The sequence below is a fragment of the Leucoraja erinacea genome, chromosome 15 (genome assembly GCF_028641065.1).
Source record: "Leucoraja erinacea ecotype New England chromosome 15, Leri_hhj_1, whole genome shotgun sequence".
In the NCBI taxonomy this organism is placed as follows: Eukaryota; Metazoa; Chordata; class Chondrichthyes; order Rajiformes; family Rajidae; genus Leucoraja; species Leucoraja erinaceus.
This window is the reverse complement of record NC_073391.1, coordinates 25,297,689-25,319,086: the sequence shown is the minus strand read 5'-3', so window position 1 is coordinate 25,319,086 and position 21,398 is coordinate 25,297,689. Positions and strand designations below refer to the sequence as shown.

General features: G+C 39.7%; 1 protein-coding gene and 1 long non-coding RNA gene across 7 annotated transcripts in view; one reads left to right on the top strand and one right to left on the bottom strand.

The window, feature by feature from the left end:
* Window positions 1-3,291: 3,291 nt before the first annotated feature.
* emx2 (empty spiracles homeobox 2) lies at window positions 3,292-8,934 on the bottom strand. 2 transcript variants are annotated; one of them, XM_055646930.1, is made up of 3 exons: window positions 8,241-8,934; window positions 6,814-6,998; window positions 3,292-4,492 (listed from the first exon to the last, which is right to left on the bottom strand). In XM_055646930.1, exons 1-3 carry the CDS (start codon window positions 8,740-8,742, stop codon window positions 4,325-4,327), a joined length of 855 nt encoding a protein of 284 aa, XP_055502905.1. In that variant the 5' UTR covers window positions 8,743-8,934; the 3' UTR covers window positions 3,292-4,324. The 2 variants fall into 2 exon arrangements, with proteins under 2 accessions (XP_055502905.1, XP_055502906.1); XM_055646931.1 differs by lacking the exon at window positions 6,814-6,998 and having other exon boundaries at window positions 4,326-4,492.
* A 23-nt stretch (window positions 8,935-8,957) lies between these two features.
* The window catches only part of LOC129704062 (uncharacterized), a 56,478-nt gene continuing 44,037 nt past the window's right edge, over window positions 8,958-21,398 (top strand). For 2 of the 5 annotated variants that reach the window (XR_008724676.1, XR_008724675.1), the window contains exons 1-3: window positions 9,521-9,661; window positions 11,398-11,524; window positions 21,090-21,210. This is a non-coding gene — a long non-coding RNA (uncharacterized LOC129704062). Of the gene's footprint in view, window positions 9,486-9,520; window positions 9,662-9,715; window positions 9,959-11,397; window positions 11,525-21,089; window positions 21,211-21,398 lie in introns of those variants that run through there. The other 3 variants (XR_008724678.1, XR_008724677.1, XR_008724679.1) reach the window with 3 other exon arrangements.

Below are 21,398 nucleotides of genomic sequence, written 5' to 3'. Positions count from 1 at the left end.
CGTGACATTAAAGTGTTTTAGCTCATCGGCTGCCCCACCATGACCAGGTATCTCACAGATTAGGGTTAGTGCTTGGGTCACTGGGTTCTCAAAACTCCCACTTGCAAATCGCAGCGGGCTTGTTTTCTTTAAGTAAATCAATTGATCTATGAGGTCTAAGTAGTTCCTAAACAGTGATACTGATCAGAGGATACAACAGGGAAAGCCGGCAGAACTGTTGAACAAGGTTTGGGTTTCTGACTGAAGACAGAAGGAGCATCAAACTGACGCCAGAATGTTAGGGAAATTACTTTCTAACGAACCACTCTTCATGAGCAAGTTTCGCAATGCATTCCTTAATACCAATAAACAAAGTTTATAGTCATGATGTTCATTTCCGTGATGTTTTACAGTGCGGGGCGGATATAAATTAAGCTTGGGGTGCTTGACAATAATTAGCAAAGGAAACGAGAACAGGGGAACCAAGAGATTAAAAATGAAATCGTAAATCAAATCATTTTTAGAAGTTTTAAGTCATCACATAAGCGGTATTTTGGTTGCATGCACGCTCAATTGAAAGGCAATTTGAAAAGTGGTATCTTGCTTTACGCCCCTATTGTGTTTAGGAGTGAATGTACAGGAGACACTACATTAGCAAATAAAACGCGGCGAAATCTTTAGCAAGTTTTAAATATGTAGTGATGTTGGAAGTTGTGTTTAAAAGACGCGTTTACACCTCATCGGTTTCTTTCAGGCTGCCTACAGTAAATGTACCATTGGCACATTACAGCAGAGAGGAGCACTCTCGCCTCCATCCTTAAATCGACATGTATGCAATAAAGAAGCTACCTACATGAATGAGAACGTACACACCCTAGGGACCAGGTACAGTATTCATATAAGCGTGCTTGTAGAGTATGCGGCAGTTACCACATACACAAGCACGCACGCATATATATGTTAATATATATTATTAATATATATTAATATTCACCTCCAAATCCAGCGTAACTATGATGAACATTGATGCCTTTAACCTCAACCAGACCGACCCATTCAATTTCATATTTTAATGGCAATAGTAATCCTATGACTGCTCAATAAGAATAGATGATTTAACACGCCAACACGCATAAACAATACCAACATGGAATTAAGAATGACGACCTTTTAGTATTGTGAGTCTCAACGCGATTAATTTCACACCTTGGAACATGGAAGAAAATGATCAGGAATGGTATAATGGTAGTATTTTTTTTTTTAATATCCAGATCACGATGTATAATCAGTGCACAGTTTTTGTTGTTGTTTTGTTCTTTTAAAATGAGTGAATGGAATCAGCGGGGCAAGGTAGCGAAACTTCTAATGAGATAACTGGCCTGTCACTGCTCGATGCTTAGGAAAAGTGCGCCGAATTTGCTTCCAAGGATCAAGGCGAGCCGCGTATCCTCCAGTTATTTATCTTAATTCCGACTTGAAAAGATATAATTATCTAGTTTGAACAGACCTGGTATAAAATCCTTCTTTAGCCGGTCAGGGAAAGCTCATGTGTATTCAGCGGCAGGCGAGTCCTCAGCGCCGCTTGGTGTACGCTGAGATAGCGGGTAATGAAGTTGTGTAGTCCTGCGATACAAAGGGCATTAACCTCATTAGCATGAAACCTTTTCTTCTAAGTATTGTGGAACCTTTTCAGCCTCCTAATCCCCTATTTTCAAAGCTCGGTTTGTAATAAAGCTTTTAGGTTTTTCAAAGCTAATGGTATTCTCAAAAGATTTATTGCTGTTACTGCGCAGGACGCTTTACGTTCTTCCTGCTAAGTATATGTAGAGCACAAGACGAAGCTCCTTTTTCCCCCTGATCCAGATGGGAAACCATTTAGGAAAACGACCACGCTGTTCTTAAGTGCGAAGCTTTATACTGAAGAACTATGGACCACCTCGCATATTGTTGATCAAATGGTCCAACAGTAAAGACATAATCACAGCGTCGCAGCAATGGCTTGAATCGTGGCATGAAAATGAAAATGGAATATGTTAGAAAAATGTGTGTGTGTGTGGGGGAGGTACGCAAATCTTAAACTACAAAGCCATCTGGATACATATATCGCGAATCGCTGCGAACTCCGAACAGAGTAAAAAGGGCAGCGAAAAACAGAACACTTGCAATACACAAACTCTGACTGTCCATACACTTGGCGTTTTGTGCTTAATGTGCAAATAAATCTTATTTCGTGTACATTAGCCTTTAACATGACTGCGTTTTATTACCTCGCCTTGCACTCGAGAGCTTGCATTGCTATCGGTTTCTACAAACCTTGTTTCCCCCATTGCGAGGACGCGTGTGGACAGTAATTAATTGTGCAATTTAGAGACACGAGTTAAAACAAAGCCCTTATTTTTCCTGCGCTTTGTAACTGCGCCATATCACAGTGTGACGACGAGTGAGATTGTCCTGAGTTATGTCAAACTATTCCCTCTCTTCGCGGATTAAGAGATTAAACGAACCAGTGGCGCTGCCTCCGCTTTCCTCGTATTCCTGGTATGATAATTGCTTAAACTGATTTGCACTTGCACAAAAGATTTCAGGACTCTTTGTAGCTACACAGAGCAGACGAGGTTTCTGTCAATGGAAATAAAACTGATTAATGCAGTCTATCAGGATGAAACGTAAATGAACCATGAAAAACATTGCCTGGTTCAGAAACCCGTTTTGTAGTCAAGATCTAGTTACAAACAGTTCAAATGCTACAGTTTTAATTGCGATATCAATTAAATTAATAAAATTCTATACCCTTTCTTGCACGGTACAGTTTCGCCACATGTCAAACGCCGACAATTTAATTTGTTTGTGCATCTCTATCTCCCGAAATGATGAAAAAAGCACGAGTGGAAAAACGTCAAAACAATGAAGATTTGGATTCCGCCCAATCACGTAGACATTTGTTTAATAACTTAATCGCGGGAGACACCTTCAATTTTTATATATAAAATATACCATTCAATTTCAAAACTCACGCAAATAAAAATAATAATAAATAGTTATGCAGCATCAGCCGTCATTACCGGCCCCTTAATATAATATTTAGTAATACAATGCATAGTAGGGACTGTATCTTTGCGAACTCAATTGGTAGGGAGGAAAGATCGCGTTCTGACATGGCTTTAAAAAAATTGTGAATTCGAAGGATTAATTGATTCAATAATATATCAATTATTGAATTATAGGAGATAACAAAAACAACCAATATTATGAACCGGAGATAGGTCATTTTGATTTTTCATATTTGAAAAAACCCCATAGATGCCTCACTACTTTGATTACTCTGAGCAGCAAATGGATAAATCTTTATTGACAAAATATGACAATGACATACTTCTTGGAAGTATAATGTATTAGAATTGCAACAAACTCAACAAACACAATTATTTACATTCGATAGAAGACATTGCAGAGACATCTTTCACTTTCGTGTCGCAATAAACACGGAATAATAACAAGCTCAGTGCTTTGTTGACCCACAGCCGCCCAGAGATAGCCAATGACTTTTACTCCTAGTCCTGTTGTGGCAACTTGCAAGCAAGTTCAGCCAAACCATGTCACCTCACGGGAATTCTGTTTTCACTTCAAAATGATGAACAAAGAAAACTCCGGAATTCTCTTTTAATTGAAAAAAAAAACCCTTTTCTTATCTTAAATAAAGGACCAAAATTCTGGTCTTTTTTTTTTAAATCGGAAGATTTCTAACTTTCTTTATTGGTTTGGTGAACATCAAAAACGCAGCACTTCTACCTCAAAGCCGTATCACAATCACGTCGACGCCGGAAGGTATAATTATTTAACAGGAGTTTTTTTTTTTTAAACAGCAATTTTTCTGTAAAAAGCACACAGCTGACAGAACCTCTCTCAAAGCAAATAAGAAAAAAAAAGTCCCGCATTTTTTGTATTTATAGTAATCCATCTTTTTCATGAGCGGCTCACATGCAATTGAAGTTTGTGAAACAGGTGTGGGTTTTCGATTTTTGTTCCATTCAGTTCTTTATAATTTGAATTCGGAAGTGCAAAAAGTCCGGAATTGGATTGGAAGTACGCGTGAAAGCGAACTGCCTTACAATAAAATGGAGAAGTCCGCTTGTCAACCTTCTTGTCCGGAGTTGATTGATCACTGCCTCTGAACAGTTTACGGTACGCGCAGTGCCACCTCTTGGACTTCTTACCCCAGCTGTCTCGACATAGGAATTGCATTTTGGATGAAGTGTTTTTATTTCCCCTTTTCTACAACAGCAACTCTTGCTGTTTTTGAAAGTAACACTATAGTTTGACATATTTTTTTGTTTGTTTTGCAGTTCTAATCGTCCGAGGTGACATCGATCTCCTCAGGGCTCGACTGTTTGGTCGCAAGTCTCCAACGATTGACATGATGGGTCCCCTTTTTCTTCTGTTGTGCATCTGTCCCTTCCTCCTCCAACTTCTGCCGTTTAAATTTCGTTCTTCTATTCTGGAACCACACTTTTACCTGAAAAAAAGTTTCAAAAGTTTCTATTGAATTAGCCATTAAAATTGGACAATAAAACAGTGAATGATATTCGCATACACATTTCAGCGGGGCCTGAATCATATTGTGCGATTCAATAAAAACACGTCATCTTTGATTATGACTGACGCTTGGGATTTTTCAGGGTCCATCGGTTAGAGATTTGTTGTCATTTTACGTATTATTATATATATATATATATATATATATATATATATATATATATATATATAATATATATAATATATATATATATATATATATATATATATATATATATAGGCTGATATATATATATATATATATATATGTCCAAATAAAACTTGAAAGAAAACAAATATGTTCTAGGCTGAGTATTAAAAAATAATCTGCAATAATATTATGCACGAATTTTCTACTGTAACTATTAGCTCGGGGAAGGGTTGAGGAGAATGTTTAAATTGTGTTAATTTAATTATATAAAATAAAGGCTAAAAGACGCCATCCTCCAGTGCGAACTGTGAACCTATTCTGCTGACCTTCCACCCTTCCCTTTTCTAACCCCCACCAAACCCACTGCCATCTCCACCCCATTACATTCATGCGTTTTTACAGCAATAGAATTTTCGGACAAACACTTGTATTGTTTGCACTCTCGCCTCCCATGTTGTAGGGCGCCCACTGACTGCAAATTAGTTGGCAAAAAAGAAAAATCAAAAAATCAAAACAATTCGAATTCTCCTTCCAGTTTTCCAACTCGAACATCTCCACTCAACGACTGCGATGTGGCCAAGTTGTACACAAGTGTCACCGAGCGAAGAGGGCTGCACTCCGCAATAAACAACACACACACACACACACACACACAGCCGTTTCACGATCAGTTTCACAAGATCAATGCTTCCACTTTAAAACGGGTGCCCATGATTATTATGTCTGCAATTTCCCCCAAGTTTGTATTTTAAAATCGATATAAACCTCGCATTAACGTATTGTATTGTATTAGTATTAAAATTTGGGAAGGGGATTATATCCTTCTTACATTGCCTTAGCAAGCGCACAGGTGATGCGTACTTTTCGGAGATATTATTTGAAATTCAGAACGTTAAGATACCAGGTTAATTAAGAAATTGGTGCACCGGTGTCTCAGTGTGCTTGTATATAAAGCAGTCAAACACACACACGGGTTTGCGCTGGAAATCACTTGCCCGTTCGTCTAAGCATGCAAAACAACATTCTCTCTCTCTCTTCCCTAATTGAGGGGGAGGCTATTGGTCTCCAAAAGGATCTCGTTTGTTCAGGCCAAGCCCGCCACCCAGACAAAAGCACCCAGCCAGCATCGATTCGCCGTCACACAAAGCTACCTTAAAGAACACATTAAATAGGAAATTAAGCCTGACCGCTCCCTTGTTCGACGAGCAAATGGAGAAGGCCACCTATTTGTTCCTGCTCAATGTTTTGCCCGTGACGATTTTGAAAAGCACAAAGCTTTCTAAAAATGAAGCTTATCCACAGACTTTTACAGAATGTGAGCCCGCGTTCGTCCTATTTCCTACACAAATCTCTTGCACCTTCTTTATGTTGTACCTGCGCACACTCCACTTTTCAATTGTCATTAAGATTTCGGGACTGCAAAGAGCTTGCTGACAGAAATGATTGGGTGCAAATATTCAACGGGACGTGAAATGTCAGATGTCATCAGTACTTCTCGGCGACTCCGTTTTTTTTCTTAAGTGGCAGCACCGAGGATCCCAAACATCATGGATGTCAAACAAAACCCAAAGGGCAAAATAAGCGGCTCTTAATATTCGCGACTACAATCAGCAGCAGCGTGGAACTCGGCCAGATAGATGAATGGCAATGTTCATCTCTAAACATCACCTATTGGCACTAAACGTTAATTGTATGTGATCAACGCCGTGAAAATTGCATAATTATCCCCTCATTATTTTGATAAATATTTCAATGAGCAATTTAGGGAAATTAAAAATCAGCAAACCGTTGCAGAAGAGCGCCTGGAATTGTCAGAATGTAACGTGTACAAATCTACTTGATCAGAACGCCATTCTTGCGTGGTTTCAGTCGAGTTTTAAATAAATCTCCATTCACTTATAAAGCAACGCGTTAAAAATGTATTAAAAATTCAGTGAAAACTCTCTGAATCCTGATACATTAAAAAACGACTGCCACTGCGTGTTTAGAACCAGATTTAGTTTCCATATTACGAGTACAGACATGGTTAGTTCATATTGAAAAATATACTCGGCCACGCAACCATTCGACCGAACCGAAGAATTTTGCAGTCAATGATCGTGTTTTCTCACCTGAGTTTCTGTTAAACTGAGACTGTGGGCCAGTTGTTTCCTCTCTGCGCCCACCACATAGTGATTTTTCTCAAAGGCGTGCTCGAGTCTCAGCAGCTGAGACGGTGAGAAGGCCGTGCGGATGCGTTTGGGCTTCCTGGCGAGCGCATTGTGCAATAAAAAGCTTTCCGGACTAGTCTCGTTTCCTGAGAATCATAAAATTGGAATTGGAATTGGAAATCAACAAGAGGACTAGTTGGTTTCTGAATGTCACTGAATCGTGCTGCTGAATAGCAGTTTTGAAAGTCATTTATAGTTTCCAGAGTCCAGTATGCAGCGAAGTTATTTGCTTCAAAACCGCAATGTAAACTTTGAAGCGTAAAGGATATAGCCGCTACCTTTCTAATGTTTTAAAATTGCACTTCGATTTAATTTTGTTGAATTCGTTTAATATAACATCCTTCAAATAAACATATTTGAATCCATCGAGCGGACATTATACACCACTGTCAGTGTATCCGAACGAATACAGACAGTCCAAAATACAAAATATATTTATCACAACACAACCAAATCTCAACGGTAAGATATAGTTGTCAGTTATTATCCACTATATCAAGACTAACTCGTTAACCTGCTCCACGAAGGACAAAAAACTAAAAACCGATTAAAATAATGAGTTTACTCTCAAATGCATTTATTTGCGTTAAGGATCGTTCAACCTGAAAAATAATGCAATAACTCTTCTAACTCACACATCTCAATTCCACTTGGGACAACAGACCGTTTTAAAAAATATATATAATTCACTTGGATGTGAGGGCACATGCAGAGGGGGGGGGGGGGGGGGGGATGCAAGAATGGCGATTCCGCCAGACCTATGGAAATCCGCATTTTTGTCCAGGCTGCAAGCGCTGTATAGACTTCGCCGTCGGGTCCCGGCCCTTCAATATTTAGTCATGAGACTGACTCACAAACGAAATGAAAATCGCCCGCGAGTGTGTTTCTACAGTCGGCGCGAATTCGCTGCAGTACATTGCCGTGTGTTGCAAACGCTGCTGCCCATGGCTAAATCTAGCAACCAGTACATACGCCAACAATTTCAATCCCCTACCTATGTACCCGCTCCTGCACCGACCGCTTCTCTGCTTGCCACGTACGGCCTCTGAATCTTCGGCATTTACAACCAGGACCTCTCTGCAACTTTCAAAGCAGGGCAGTTATTCCGCCGAGCTATGGAAAAGGGCCCGACAGCAAACTCCTGCGTCAAACTTTCGGTCTCCTTCACTAAAGACTACAATTAAAGTGCTGCGCTACGGAGAAACCGTAAATATAGAATCTGTCACGGGGTAGCGGGGGGAGGCAGGAAATTGCTGTGCAACATATCGACGGCATGAGAACGAAAAAAAAAATCAACAACAAAATCAGTTCTTTAAAATCAGACGTACCTTGAAACCTGTGTCCCAGATATCTGTACCTGTGTATTAGCCATGGATAGAAACTCGAAGGATCTCTTTGTTGTGATGCAAATAAGGGATGTGGAGAATGGGACGATTGAAGAGGGTGCGCTGCTAAAGCATGTGGAGGGACTGGGTGAACCGGTACTGCCGTGTTGGTTTGATGAGAGACCGCGTCAGCGAACACCAGCTCCGGGTTGTAGATTGCCCTGCCGCTGGTGTGGAAGCCGTTCAGGAATGGATTGACGGGGCTAGAGTTCGCATAGCTGAGGGCGGCTGGCCTTATAGGTTCCTCTGATCTCGAAGCAGGCAGTGGACTGTCCTTGGCTACTAGAGATTCAATGGTAAAACACCGCTTAGGTGTTGGCTGGAACATGGTTTTGCCAGTCAGTATATCCTCAGTGCAAGAGAGAGAGAGAGAGAGAAATGGGCGGTTGTGCGATGCTCCCCCCCAAAAGAAAAGTATTACTGCTGAGATTGAGGAAGAGTACATTAAAAGTTGGTCCGCGAACACTTTAGAAGCGATGTGGCCACATAGTCCAGGAACAATCCATCTATGCGGTCACTTTATCACACGGCTGGAAAGTTGTGCAAACGACTTGTTAGTTCATGAGCTAATTAGTGCTGATATCACATAAACAGCTTCCACTGAAGCCCTGTAATGGCTTGATGATTGGTCGCTATTACTCGCCTTGAGGTTGAGGGGAGACTCTTAAGTGCGTCAATTGCTCTTTAAACCCGGAGAGGCGGATTCCGTCCGTACGGAATGGAGCAGAGCATCGGGTGAATAAAACCTCGCCGGCCACTCACACTTCCACCGTCCGGCATGGAATAGATGGTCGGCAGGAACCCGTGACAAAACCCCAACTGGAACTGCCGGAGGTTCTTGCACATAAACACTTCCTGCAAAAAGACAGAAGCGAAACTTTTGCGGAAGCAGATTTGCAAGCGTGGATTTCCAATCTGCTCCTTGAATTTTCTCCAGCTCACGTGGCAACCTTCTTTAAATTTACTCCGCATCGCACAATATATAACAGTAACGCAGGATTAGAGGGGAGGGAGGGGGGGGGGGGGGGGGGGGGTTAAAAAAAATGATTCCAAAAAACAACAAAATTTAAATCGGCATGGAATGAAAAGTGCGCAGTCTCCCTTAGTGTCTGGCCGTTCCTTGGTTTAGTTGCTGCCTCGCATCCAGGGACCTTGTTCGGACTGAATCTCTATATTTCTATTGGCCAGGTAGGGGAATTATGCTATTAGATAATTATATCGACTCAGCGCAGTCTGTGTGGTTCCTGGGCGCTTTCATGTCCTTTTCTCTTGCTGTGTGTTAATAGGTCGGGCTGCTTTCAATATATAATTAAAAACAGTATCTGAGTATCACTCTCGATCATTCAAGAGAACCCTGTAAACAGGTATTTGCCAAATTCATTTAGGGTGAAAGGTTAAATGGGGAAACATCTTGTTAATCGGCGATTTCATTTTTTCCCACTGTCTATGCGCTGAGTGACTCCAACAGGGAGGTTTCCCCTTACGGGTGACAGTAAATGCATTGCATACATGTTTTTTTGGGGGGGAAATCAGACTTTCAGTAGCTGTTTTTTTTTATCAGATGTCATCGGAAATATTGAATGGTAGCAATTAGAATTTGACCTTGCATATATTGTAAAGCGGATCGCTTATCACTTCTGCCGGGTGAACACTGCGGTTTGGTACGTTGACAATCTGCACTTTAAAGTAAGAAAGTACAGTGCACGCTGTCCCATTGTGCACTGTCATGACTGCGTTAATTCGACGGCTGGTGCGATTCAAGGGAGGGCAGCAATTCAACGCTAAATGTTTTAAATATCGCGGGGTTTTTTTTAATTCTTGTGTGTTATTAACGCAGCAAGAGTGACGTCAAGGAGATTATTCCCACATTATTAATATTCGATACCGTAATTCATTCAATTCTTGCTCCATGCGAATAGGTGAATGGGGCCCTTCAGAAATGCCTAGCCTATTACACCCACGTTTCCTTCCTGGAGAATTTTAAACCCTTATTGAAGTTATATATAACACAAATCTAAGCAGACCTTTTTTCACCTCAATACCGAATCACCACAGATAGCGCTTGTACAATGTCTTAAGTCTTACCTATGGGCAAGATTCACATAATCTATATGAATGGCCCTTTTTTTTAAACATAGTTACAATGGAATTCACTGTTATGTGGTTAAATATAATTTGAATCATATCTTTCCATATTATCTCAGTTAGAAAATATTTCCATTATATTAAGGTCAGACTTTCAATTATTACTTCATGTTTAGTAAAAGTGACCGGTGGGCCACATCAAAGACCTTTCTACACCTGCGGTGGAGTTCGGTTTGAAGTTCTGGAGTACAATACACACACTAGTTTTCAATCTAATCCCGCATCTTTATAGTTCAGTTTGGTTTTGAGCGCTCGGGGAACGATGCTTTAATTTCATCCCGAAGTGTCTAATATAAATCGTAGCGAATTGCTTTGAATTATTCATGTATTCTGACTGACCTCATCCATGGTTAGAATTGAAGTACAGTACTGATATTGTGAAACTAAGTTCCTACTTGATTTCTGCATTTTGCCATAAATTCAGAAGTTAATACAAATTGAGTTAGATGTATATTCAGAAACAAAGCGAAGGCTGTTCTGCTTGTTATATAATAACTGTTAATACTACTTACCCATTCGCAGGCTAGTGCCACACTTTAGTTTACGTTTACTTACCAAGGTCAAGAGAAAATCTGAAAAAACTTCGAATCCAACAAGAAATATTGCTTTAATGCGTTTCAAAATCACGTCCTGAATTTATAGATAATGACATGTAGATTTCAACTATATCCTGCCAACAAATTCATCCATAACCACCATAACAATTAAACAGAATGCAAATGCATTAAGTTGTCCCTCGTTGCAGGACAGAGGAATTTCATTTATTCAAACGATCATACTCGGGCAAAAGTAGGTAGAAAAGTGGTACTGATCATTTTCATAAACAGTCCAAGACTATCACATAATCACATCATCAACCCTTTCTCGCTGTAAAGGGACTTCCTGTGAAATCAAGTGATGACTCTGCATGGTTTTAATAGAGCAAGAATATTAATTCGCATTTTCGTCTCTCCAGAAACAATCGGATAGTAATTGCCATTTTAAACTCGTTTTAACAGCAAGCATCAAAACAAAACCTCTTCCATCTAAAATCTGAACTGCCACCGGCAAACACAAATCATTGCGATGAAGGAAAGAGTTAAGTAAGCATTTGTATTGCGCTCCCTTATTGTGTAAAGATCTGTCTAGTTTCTAACTTGAGTTTGGCTAAGGGGTGTATTTTAATTTTAACTTAACACTCTTTAAAATCCATTACCAATTTACATTTAAGCATTGAAGGTTTACAGGGCAGAGTTTGTGACGTATTTGGGAGACTTGGAAAAAATGTTGTCAATCTATCTCTGCAATGTTCATTATTGATTCAGAATAGCCAAATATGCTCTATATTTGAACTGTATATAAATATTAAACTGTTATTATCGGGTTGTACAGATGTGCATGTAGTTTCCATGGCATCGTAGACAATCTTCATAATGTGAGGACTCCGAAACGTATGTTAAATCTCAGATGAAATATTGCAGAAATATTGTAAATTAGAAGACCACCAAATGGCTGATTATTTATTCTCTCTCCTCTGCATTCGCTCTCCTCGCCTTCTCTCACCCATCTTCTCGTCCCCACCTTTCTGCCGCCCACGTTCTTCGCTACATGTTGGATTGTTGATTAAATTCTACTTATGGTTAAGATAAAGCAGAGCGAGTATTTCTGACATGATGTACTAACCGCGCATTATATTGCCCTATCAAGCCTTTCAGGTGCGTGTGTCCACGGAGGAGCCTTTGCTGGACAGCCTATATTTAAACAGCAGTTTTATAAAGTTATCCAAAGCGATTGTGCAACCTTAATAGTTATGTGGAGATATTAACGGCATTATTCAAAAATAATAGCCTGGAAAGTCAGTTAATGGGTATTCATAGTGACCTCAGTCAAGAATTAGATTGTTGTTCTCATAAATCACCGTTGCAACTTCATTTGAAGGCGCCGGTAGTATTTTATGTTCTTAATTCCGTCAAATTGCCATCAACCTGGAACTACTGAAAAAGTAATCGTCAAGTAAATCAATCTTGGTTCCACCATGGGGAAAAAAGAGTTTTGTGAACTTGCCTGGAAAGATTGAATTAGTATTCGGTCCAATTTATCTTACATTCTTGAAAGTCTGCCTGCGTTTACTGCTAAGCGCAATGTTGTTAAAACAAAGAAAGCGTATTATAAAGCTAGCTTCAACAGGACGCAGAGTGTAACCTAATGAAGATGTGGAACAGTGAATACAGATAAATGGGTTATGGTCTTGAGGGAAAAACGTTTTTGTTGTCGTTGCTCAGTGAGAACGTGTTGAATTCGTGCAACCGAACTATTTGGCCCTTTCAATGTGCAACATGTGCCATATGTTATGGGTTTCTGATATGTCCCTGAATTAAATTCGAGTTTTAATCATAAATAGGGGTACCCTGAACATGCGGATTTCAACCCGCGTCTAACGTTGATCGCTTCAGTGTTTCAAAATGCCAGTTTCAGTAACCAAAATCGGCCAATTCATGTTCATGATATAATTGCTTTGCATTATTTCAATTTAGCATAATGAATTGTTCACAATTGAATATTCACACATAAATTAGTAGGTACTATTGTAGTACAGTCTTGTTCGCCCATTTACTTGTTGAGGTTAAGTCTGCGATGCGTGTGCGCGCGCGCGGCCAAACAGGTACACAAACACACATGGAAAGTGATGGTCAGACCTCTATATTTTTATGCACATGAGTATCTCACCAGCCGCTCAATTGTCACCCAGTTCATCTGCAGTAACATAGGGAAAATAGTAAACTAAATCAATTTTGAAACAAAAAATTGAGTTTTCAACCATAAGCACAATGTAGACATATACCTTTTCGGATGATGTACAAATGTAACTCTCAGCTGTTTGGGTATAAAATATAAACTCTGCAGAATCCTATTGACGATACATAAATGAACACCATCCAATGAATCCGCAGCCTTTCGAACGAACATGTATCATAATGCTTGAGCGCTATATTTGAACATTTTATAAACTAATTAGGGGACTATAAATTTTCAATTTTACTTCCCAAAACAGCAATAGAGTATTGTCACCAATTGGACATTTGAATTTTATGTTGGTAATTAAAAATGAAGTCAAGAAACAGAAGAAGTAGTTGTTTTGTACCGTAATTTCGAAAGAAAATCACAGAAGAATTATACCACAGATAGAAGTCATTCAGATGAGTGTTCCCATGCTGGTTGAATCAGAGTTCCAAACCTAATCCCAGTTTCCAGAACCTTGCAGACCACGGCTCCTTAAGAATGCATTATAAATATGATGAGTGTTTTTTTCCTCTACCCATGGTTCAGCCAGCAAGATTCGGAGCCCTAATATCTTGTGATGGAAATTAAATTCCTCATCTCCCCTTTAATCCCCCTACCAATTATTTTAAATCCATGTCTCCTGATTTTTGACCCATCTGCAAAGGAAAATGGGTTCCTTCCAGTGACTTTATCGAGGCCCCTGATAATATTATGCACCTCAATCCGATCCTTAGAAACGTATACAATCCCTTTGCCATCACAGATGTTTCTTCACCCATTGAGTTCTCACTCGCAGTTTATTTTTGCTCCAGGTTCCTGCATGTGCAGTTTCATGTGTCTCAATCCAATCTCATTTCAGATCCTTCTGTTCACAAGAAAATCGTCTCAGCCTGTTTTTTTAAATTCATTTTCCAATCCAGCCCACATCCCCACGAACCTCCACTTTACCTTCAAAAGTTCAATCAGATCTTTTCTGGAATATAGAACCCAGAATGTTGCTTTGAATTGCTACCATTAAGGATCCGTGGACAGCTACTCGCGTGTCTTTATGCTCAGTATGTTTATAGAAGAGATTCACACAACATTGGTTTAACAAGCTGAAAGCCAAGGAATGATACCGACAGTTAAAATTTTCAAAAAAAAAAATCTAATTCGATTCTATTAAAAAAAATAATTCAGCATTGAAATACATTAATGACACTTTTAGTATTCGAGATAATCGAATTTATTTTCTCGGATATATCCTTTAAACATTAAATTGTATATACGGGGAAATGACTGGTTTTATCTAATATTTTTCATACATAGAGGTGTATCGCATTCGCAGCTATATCGATGTGTTAATGTGGAAAATGAGTAGCTTTGATAATTGTTGTCGAGGCAAAACATAATTCCCAACCATATTCTGATCTTAATGCCCATTAAATTATTGTGAATGGCTTCCGTTTTAAAGTCGCACATCTTATGGTGTGTAGAGGCAACGTGTTTTCAGTCCAAAGTTAAAGTAACAGAAGTGATGTTATATCTCCTGTGGTGTCTGACTTCTCTGCTAATATATTTGTGCAGACTGCCACCTAGTGGTTTAACATGTTACATCCCGATAAAAATGACCAAGCATCACATATTTAATCGACGATAGACCCAAAAAGCTGGAGTAACTCCGCGGGACAGGCAGCATCTCTGGAGAGAAGGAATGGGTGTCGCGACCCGAAACGTCACCCATTCCTTCTCTCCAGAGATCCTGCCTGTCCCGCTCAGTTACTCCAGCTCTTCGGTTTAAACCAGCATCTGCAGTTCATTCTTACATGATTAAATCAAAGTACTGTATCACACAAAACCAGTTCTAAACTACAGTGAAACGTCTTCAATAATTAATCTATGCTAAGATGTGTTGATGCATGTTGGTCATACATTATGTATTTCCATATCATTCTGCAATCCCTGCATCTTCTTTGAGTTATACGAATAGTAGTCAATATGATGAAGCAAGAGTGTGTCGTGTTTAATTTTATCGGCTGTGATCCATGCAGTGGAAAATTAACACACATACTTGGGGAAAATCGCAGACTTCTTTATCTATCATTTCCTCTGTCACTCACTTTTCGGGTAGTAGGCCGGATCTTAATCCAAACCCAAAGTACAGGAAAGATGTAGAGAGCTTAATAACATGGTGTCAAGACAAGACCCTTTCCCTCAATGTATGCAAAATGAAGGAGTTGGTTATGCTGAATACGTGCCCCATTCTGCACCAATGATGCTGAAGTGGAGATGGTCTAGATCTTCAAGTTCCTAGGTGTAAATATCATCAACATCTATTCTCGTCAAAGCACATTGATTGTTTCGCAATAAAAGTACTCCAAGGCGCCCGATTTTGTGTGCCAATTGCCTTGCCCAAGATGGCATGAAATCGCAAGGGGTTAAGGACACAGCCCCACCCATCACGCAAAATTGCCTCCACTCTTACCCCCACCCCCACCGCCATCGATGCCATCCGCACTTCACGCTGCCTCGGCAAAGGAGACAAATTAATCAAGAACCATTTACACCCCGACCATTCCCTCTTCTCCCCTCTCCCACCAGACAGAAGATACAGAAGTGTGAAAGCATGTCCTATCAGGTTAAAGAACTGCTTCTTTCCTGCTGTTATCAGACGCTTGGACCTCTCATATGCTATTTGCCTGGACAGCAGGTATTTTTTCTCATATTGGTACACGAGACAATAATAACAAATACATATATAAACTACTCAAATACAAGCAGTTCTAGTTCCCATACGATGATCCCATAAAGTTTCAGTTATCCAGGCGTATTTCTTTAAGCCCCGGATGGTTAATATGAGTCTTCTGCTACCATGTCTGACCTTAATCTAAATAATTACTTGATTACCTTACCTAATTTTATTGTGCTTTGTGTTCCACTGATTACAAGATAGCTATTTGTATTGAGGTTAACATTATCAACTTTTATATTGAAAAGGTGGAATTGTGGTAACTGAAAAGATCAGGCCAAATGCAAGATTCATCACGAATAAATAACCGAACCTTATTTTTCTTCTTGCGTATGGCGTGCACAGCCTAAAGTTGTAGGACAACTTGGTCTATTTGATCTTACTTGATTGTGCACGCCAGGTTGATTGCATTCGTCGAAATAGGGCGGACCACGTGAAGGTTGCAATCTTCTACCCCATAACCCAACTTGAGGTATTCATTTAATGAAAACAAAAATGGAATTCTGAAATAAGAACAGAAAATGCTGAGAACACTCAGTAGGCCAGGCGGCATCTGTGGACGAGAAACGGAGTTAATATTTCAGGTCAAAGACACGCGTTATGAACATGTTCTCTTTTGTCGCGTATTCATGGCTTTGCATTTCGTAAGGATTCCAATTAATTTAACAACTAAATTAATTCGGTGCATAATTCTCCAAGGAAGGGTGGAACTAATATTTGGCTTAACGTTTAGTGTAAAACAAAACACAAATGATCACTTTTAAAGTGGCAATGTTCAATTGTTTATGTGCAGAAGATATCAACAGGCGCTAGGTGCAAAAACACATAGGTTGCCCTCTTGCGTGCACGGTCATATTTCATCACGATGTGTTTTCTACGGCAAAAAAACCCCTTTCGAAATATACACTGCATTCATTTGGCGATGAAAACATGCCATATTAAACACAGAAACAAAAGGGTGCAGTAACCTCTTGGCATTCCAATCAAAAGTGCCGGCGAAATATTTTTCAAACTGCAATGCTCTATTTTATTATTGTTGATACACAGTTTCTGGCGAATCATGTAACAGCAACTTCATGTAGGTCCGGTAGTTCCAAAGAAAGTGATGGTAAGAAAACAGTATCAAACCTACATAGTTTCCGTGATTTTGCTTCCAAGTGCAATTTTTACTGCCGAAGCTCTGTGTGTATGAGTATCATGTACACATGACACTTTGGAGTGATCTTGTTGTTTTATTTTACACCAACCATTAAATCCATCCTTCCTCGAAAAAATATTGCAACGTGCACCGAATTAAATTGGTTAATGTGTTTTGGGAATGGGATTAAATACATTTATTCTCAAAATATTCAAACTGCGCAACGTTTTCTAGGTCGGTTAAAAGAAAATCAGTGATGGTTTTGCATAGTCAAATAATTTGCATAACCTGCACGGTGTCCGTTTCACCGCGTAATTAAATCCAGGAAAGTGTAGAGATTGATAAAGTGGTGCCGCAACACGCTTCCAATTATACATCTAAACTACAATTTCACGCATTCACCGTGGACTTCGCAAAGCATGTCATACTTCAACTGACCATTTCTCATTAGCCGTGCGATCAGTGTGCATGTTGATCATTCCAAATGTGCACCATTACCAAAAGACTGGGAGATTGCATAAATACCCTAAAAATGCAGCGGAGATCTACGTGGCTGCTTTTATGTTGTATTAAACATGACACATATGGTTGACCAAATTCATGTTGGTGGGGCATGCACAGGGCAGTGCTGAGGAGTGGCGTGTAACACTGTGTTGACCGAATACCCGAGCGACCGGCTATAGGGAGAGCAAAACATTCAATGTAATTGGAAATGGCGCTTTGTAAAAGCAGCAGTAGGTATCCAACGTTGACTGTGATTTAAAAACTGTAAACCCGCAATAATGTTCATTCTTGAGGTTTATTTTGAGATATTGTCAGTATTATATAGCACTATTGGCCATCATAAGTTCTCTGCAGTTTATATTGGGAGGATCCAATTGGAAAAGTCTGTTTAATTGTATGTGCACCTTGGCCATACGATGTCATAATGTGGGAATTGCACCTTATGCGGAGGTGGGACTTTGATCTTTTTCTAAATTCAACCAGCCTGTTACTTCTTGTACAGCCGATTATCTATCATACCTTGTTGTGGCTCGGATTCAGTTCCCAAGCAGAACTAGGTTTGCTTCTTTTTTTTTTAAATCTCCACCAGTCCTCAATAAACAGGAACGAGCAGCTACATATGGGTTCTGCGAACACAGCATGGAGCGTCTCACCTTAAGTAACCCGTGTCGGAGAACACAGTTAATACCTAAGATAGACACAAAAAAGCTGGAGTAACTCAGTGGGACAGGCAGCATCTCTGGAGAGAAGGAATGGGCGACGTTTCGGGTCGAGACCCTTCTTCAGACTAGTTAGGGATAAGGGAAACGAGAGATATTGACGGTGATGTGGAGAGATGAACGATGAATGAAAGATATGCAAAAAGGGTAGCGATGATAAAGGAAACTGTAAGCTGTTTGTAGGGTGAAAATGAGAAGCTAGTGCGTCTTGGGTTAATAACCACATTTTGTAGTTATAAAACTGTATAAAAATGTAGTTAATACCCACATGTAGTTAAACATGTAGTTAATGTCGCTAGCGTTCATGAAGGTTTCTATTTTATTCATCTGTCAGTTTAAGTGTTCCCAAACTCTTCCCGAAGTGGACCGAGAGACTAAAGCGCGGTTTCATACTGATTTTTCATACTGATCGCGATCTTTGTCGATAGGTAATTCTAAAGACAGCGCTTTGTGAGACAGTTTAAGCTAAAATTCCATCTCAATAAGTCATATTGCAACTTACTCGACACTATTTAAAACATAAATTTTGAACGCTGCAGCTTCAATGCAGACAGTAAATTCGGTTTCACCGTGGGACCAGCACCCCACCACCACCCTCCCCCCCCTATCATGCTTCTTCTTTGATATGTTACTGCAACTTCCTGTGGTCGGAAATCAAATTTCTTTTTTTTAATTAAAGATTATTAATTAATATTGAGAGATTAACCCCGCTCAGCGTCACCTTGGATATTGATTGCCTTGCAAAGGATTTCCAATTACCCCCACTATTTAAAGCACGGTCAACAATAGTATTATTTCCCGGTGCAACCCACGTACCGACGTTGTGTGCACTCGCACTAAAAAGCCAAACCAGCGCGTACTCGCCAATCTTATTATCGGTTTTTACTCAAAATATATATTTTCCACCACTGTGGGGGTGAAAATATGTCTTACTTCAGTAATATAGAAATAGCCTATGTTTATATAACGTCCTAGGACTTCCCAAGGCACTTTGCAGCCGATTACATATTTTAGTATTCGAGCAAAGTAGGGCTGACAGCCTATTCTTTCAGATTAGTTTAATCAATACTATTTCCACTCTTTACATCGACTATTAAGTTCAATTTCTAACCATTATGGCCATACCTAGAAGAACATTCTTGCAGCTGTAGGCCACTGAGTTAGTGGGACCGTTTCATCCGGCACACATGATCAATGTCTCCTTCTATTGTCCTTATTCTCTTTCCCTCCCCCACGTAGCTGCTGAAAGATGTACACAAATCATTGGGGGATCCAGAAAGTAACCTTTCCTGAGATGCCCCGGGGTTCACATACCATTTCCCACAGATTTATGGGATTCTAGTTTACAATATTCCGACTGCTTTCTGCGCAATAGCATTTGGACCTTGGCGGAGAGAGACTGAAATATTAACACAATGAGAACCGTGTGTATAATCTGCTCTAAAGCACAATTTCTGGGCTATCCACGTGATTAAATAAAACTTAACGGAACTTGTCATTGCCCTAGCATCAATTATTATTTTTTTTAAACATATGTTTCACTTAAATATTTTTGGTAAGGCATTTTAGGCCGAGTCGAACTTGAAACAACTTGACAAGTATATATCTTCTAATGGAACAATGCTTACTCGTTACTTTCCTGCTTTGCCACGTGACAAATACACCAATTGTGCCTGGCCGAGCAGTTTTGACTGGTATTGTCTAACCACCCCTAAAAATATCAGTACGCTTTTCATCCGATCTTTTAGAAGTAGTGAGTAAGATGTCATTAAACTGATTCACATCAGCAGAGTTAGCACCAATTTCAATTGCAGTAAATTGTTGTCATGGGTGTGTTGACACCTGCGGATATTCTCTGGACTCAGTGTTCATGGCAAAACAGCCAGGAATGTGCGTCAAATTGTTTCCAGCAAAATAGTCCTAATTCTACGGTCCGTTTATGAAGCAATTCAAACTGTAACTTATAATGACCACGCCTCTTGGGCGACACGTGTGCTAGGAAATAAAGTATATTTTAGTAATTGAAAGTGAATTATTTCCTCTCTTATCCACACGATGTCACTTTAAAGCAGTCTTATCCATGACCTTATGGTTCTTAACACGGCTACTTGGAACATTTTCCAGCTTAACCTTAAGAAACCTGCATGGTAACAATATCAGAGGCCTTGAAGTTGTACCTAGTGCAGATCAGAGACCTTCAAAGCTTTCTATGATGTGAAGTAGAAAGCGATTATGTTTGTTGTGTGGTCAGTGCAGTTCATGGATTTACATTTGCATATCAGATCATTTATTTTGTGAAATGAAAGCCCTGGACCACAAAAAACGACGTCCTATACAATACACATGTAATGTTAAGTTGAAAGCCCGATTGAAAATGTTTTTCGTTTTCCTATTAGCTCAACGATAATAATAATAATAATAATAATAATAATAATCAAAATTATTCTGATAATCCGTGGAATTAATCGTGCGGCCAGCTCCAAAGGAAATAAGGGTAGAATTTAGGATACAATATTTACAAAAGAGAATTTTACAAAATTATTAAGAAGGAACTGCAGATGCTGGAAAATCGAAGGTAGACAAAAGTGCTGGAGAAACTCAGCGGGTGCGGCAGCATCTATGGAGCGAAGGAAATAGGCAACGTTTCGCTTCATAGATGCTGCCGCACCCGCTGAGTTTCTCCAGCACTGTTGTCTACTTTACGAAATGACTTAGGCGAAGTATATGTAACGATATATATGCCCGAACAAATGAAGCAAGGACACAAATGTTAACTCTGTAATACTTTATTTTTACAGAATGCGCCAGTTGGATTGCGGGCGTGAATGATCATTGGAAGATAGAACATGCTTATATGATTCTCATCATGTGTGACAACACTTTTCGTCTGCCAGGCTATTGGCGTAATTAAATGTAAAGGTACACGACGTTTGTGTATATTCGTTTATATACCAACTTTCTTGCAAATAAGAAGTACGTGTGCATTTGGTGTCACCGTGTTTGTACATCTTAGTGTGACAGCTATTGTAACTCTTCCCCGTCTATCAGGGACAGGCAGACTGTATCCAAATTGTGACGCACACCGTGCCGGAACCGCTCTGGGTGGT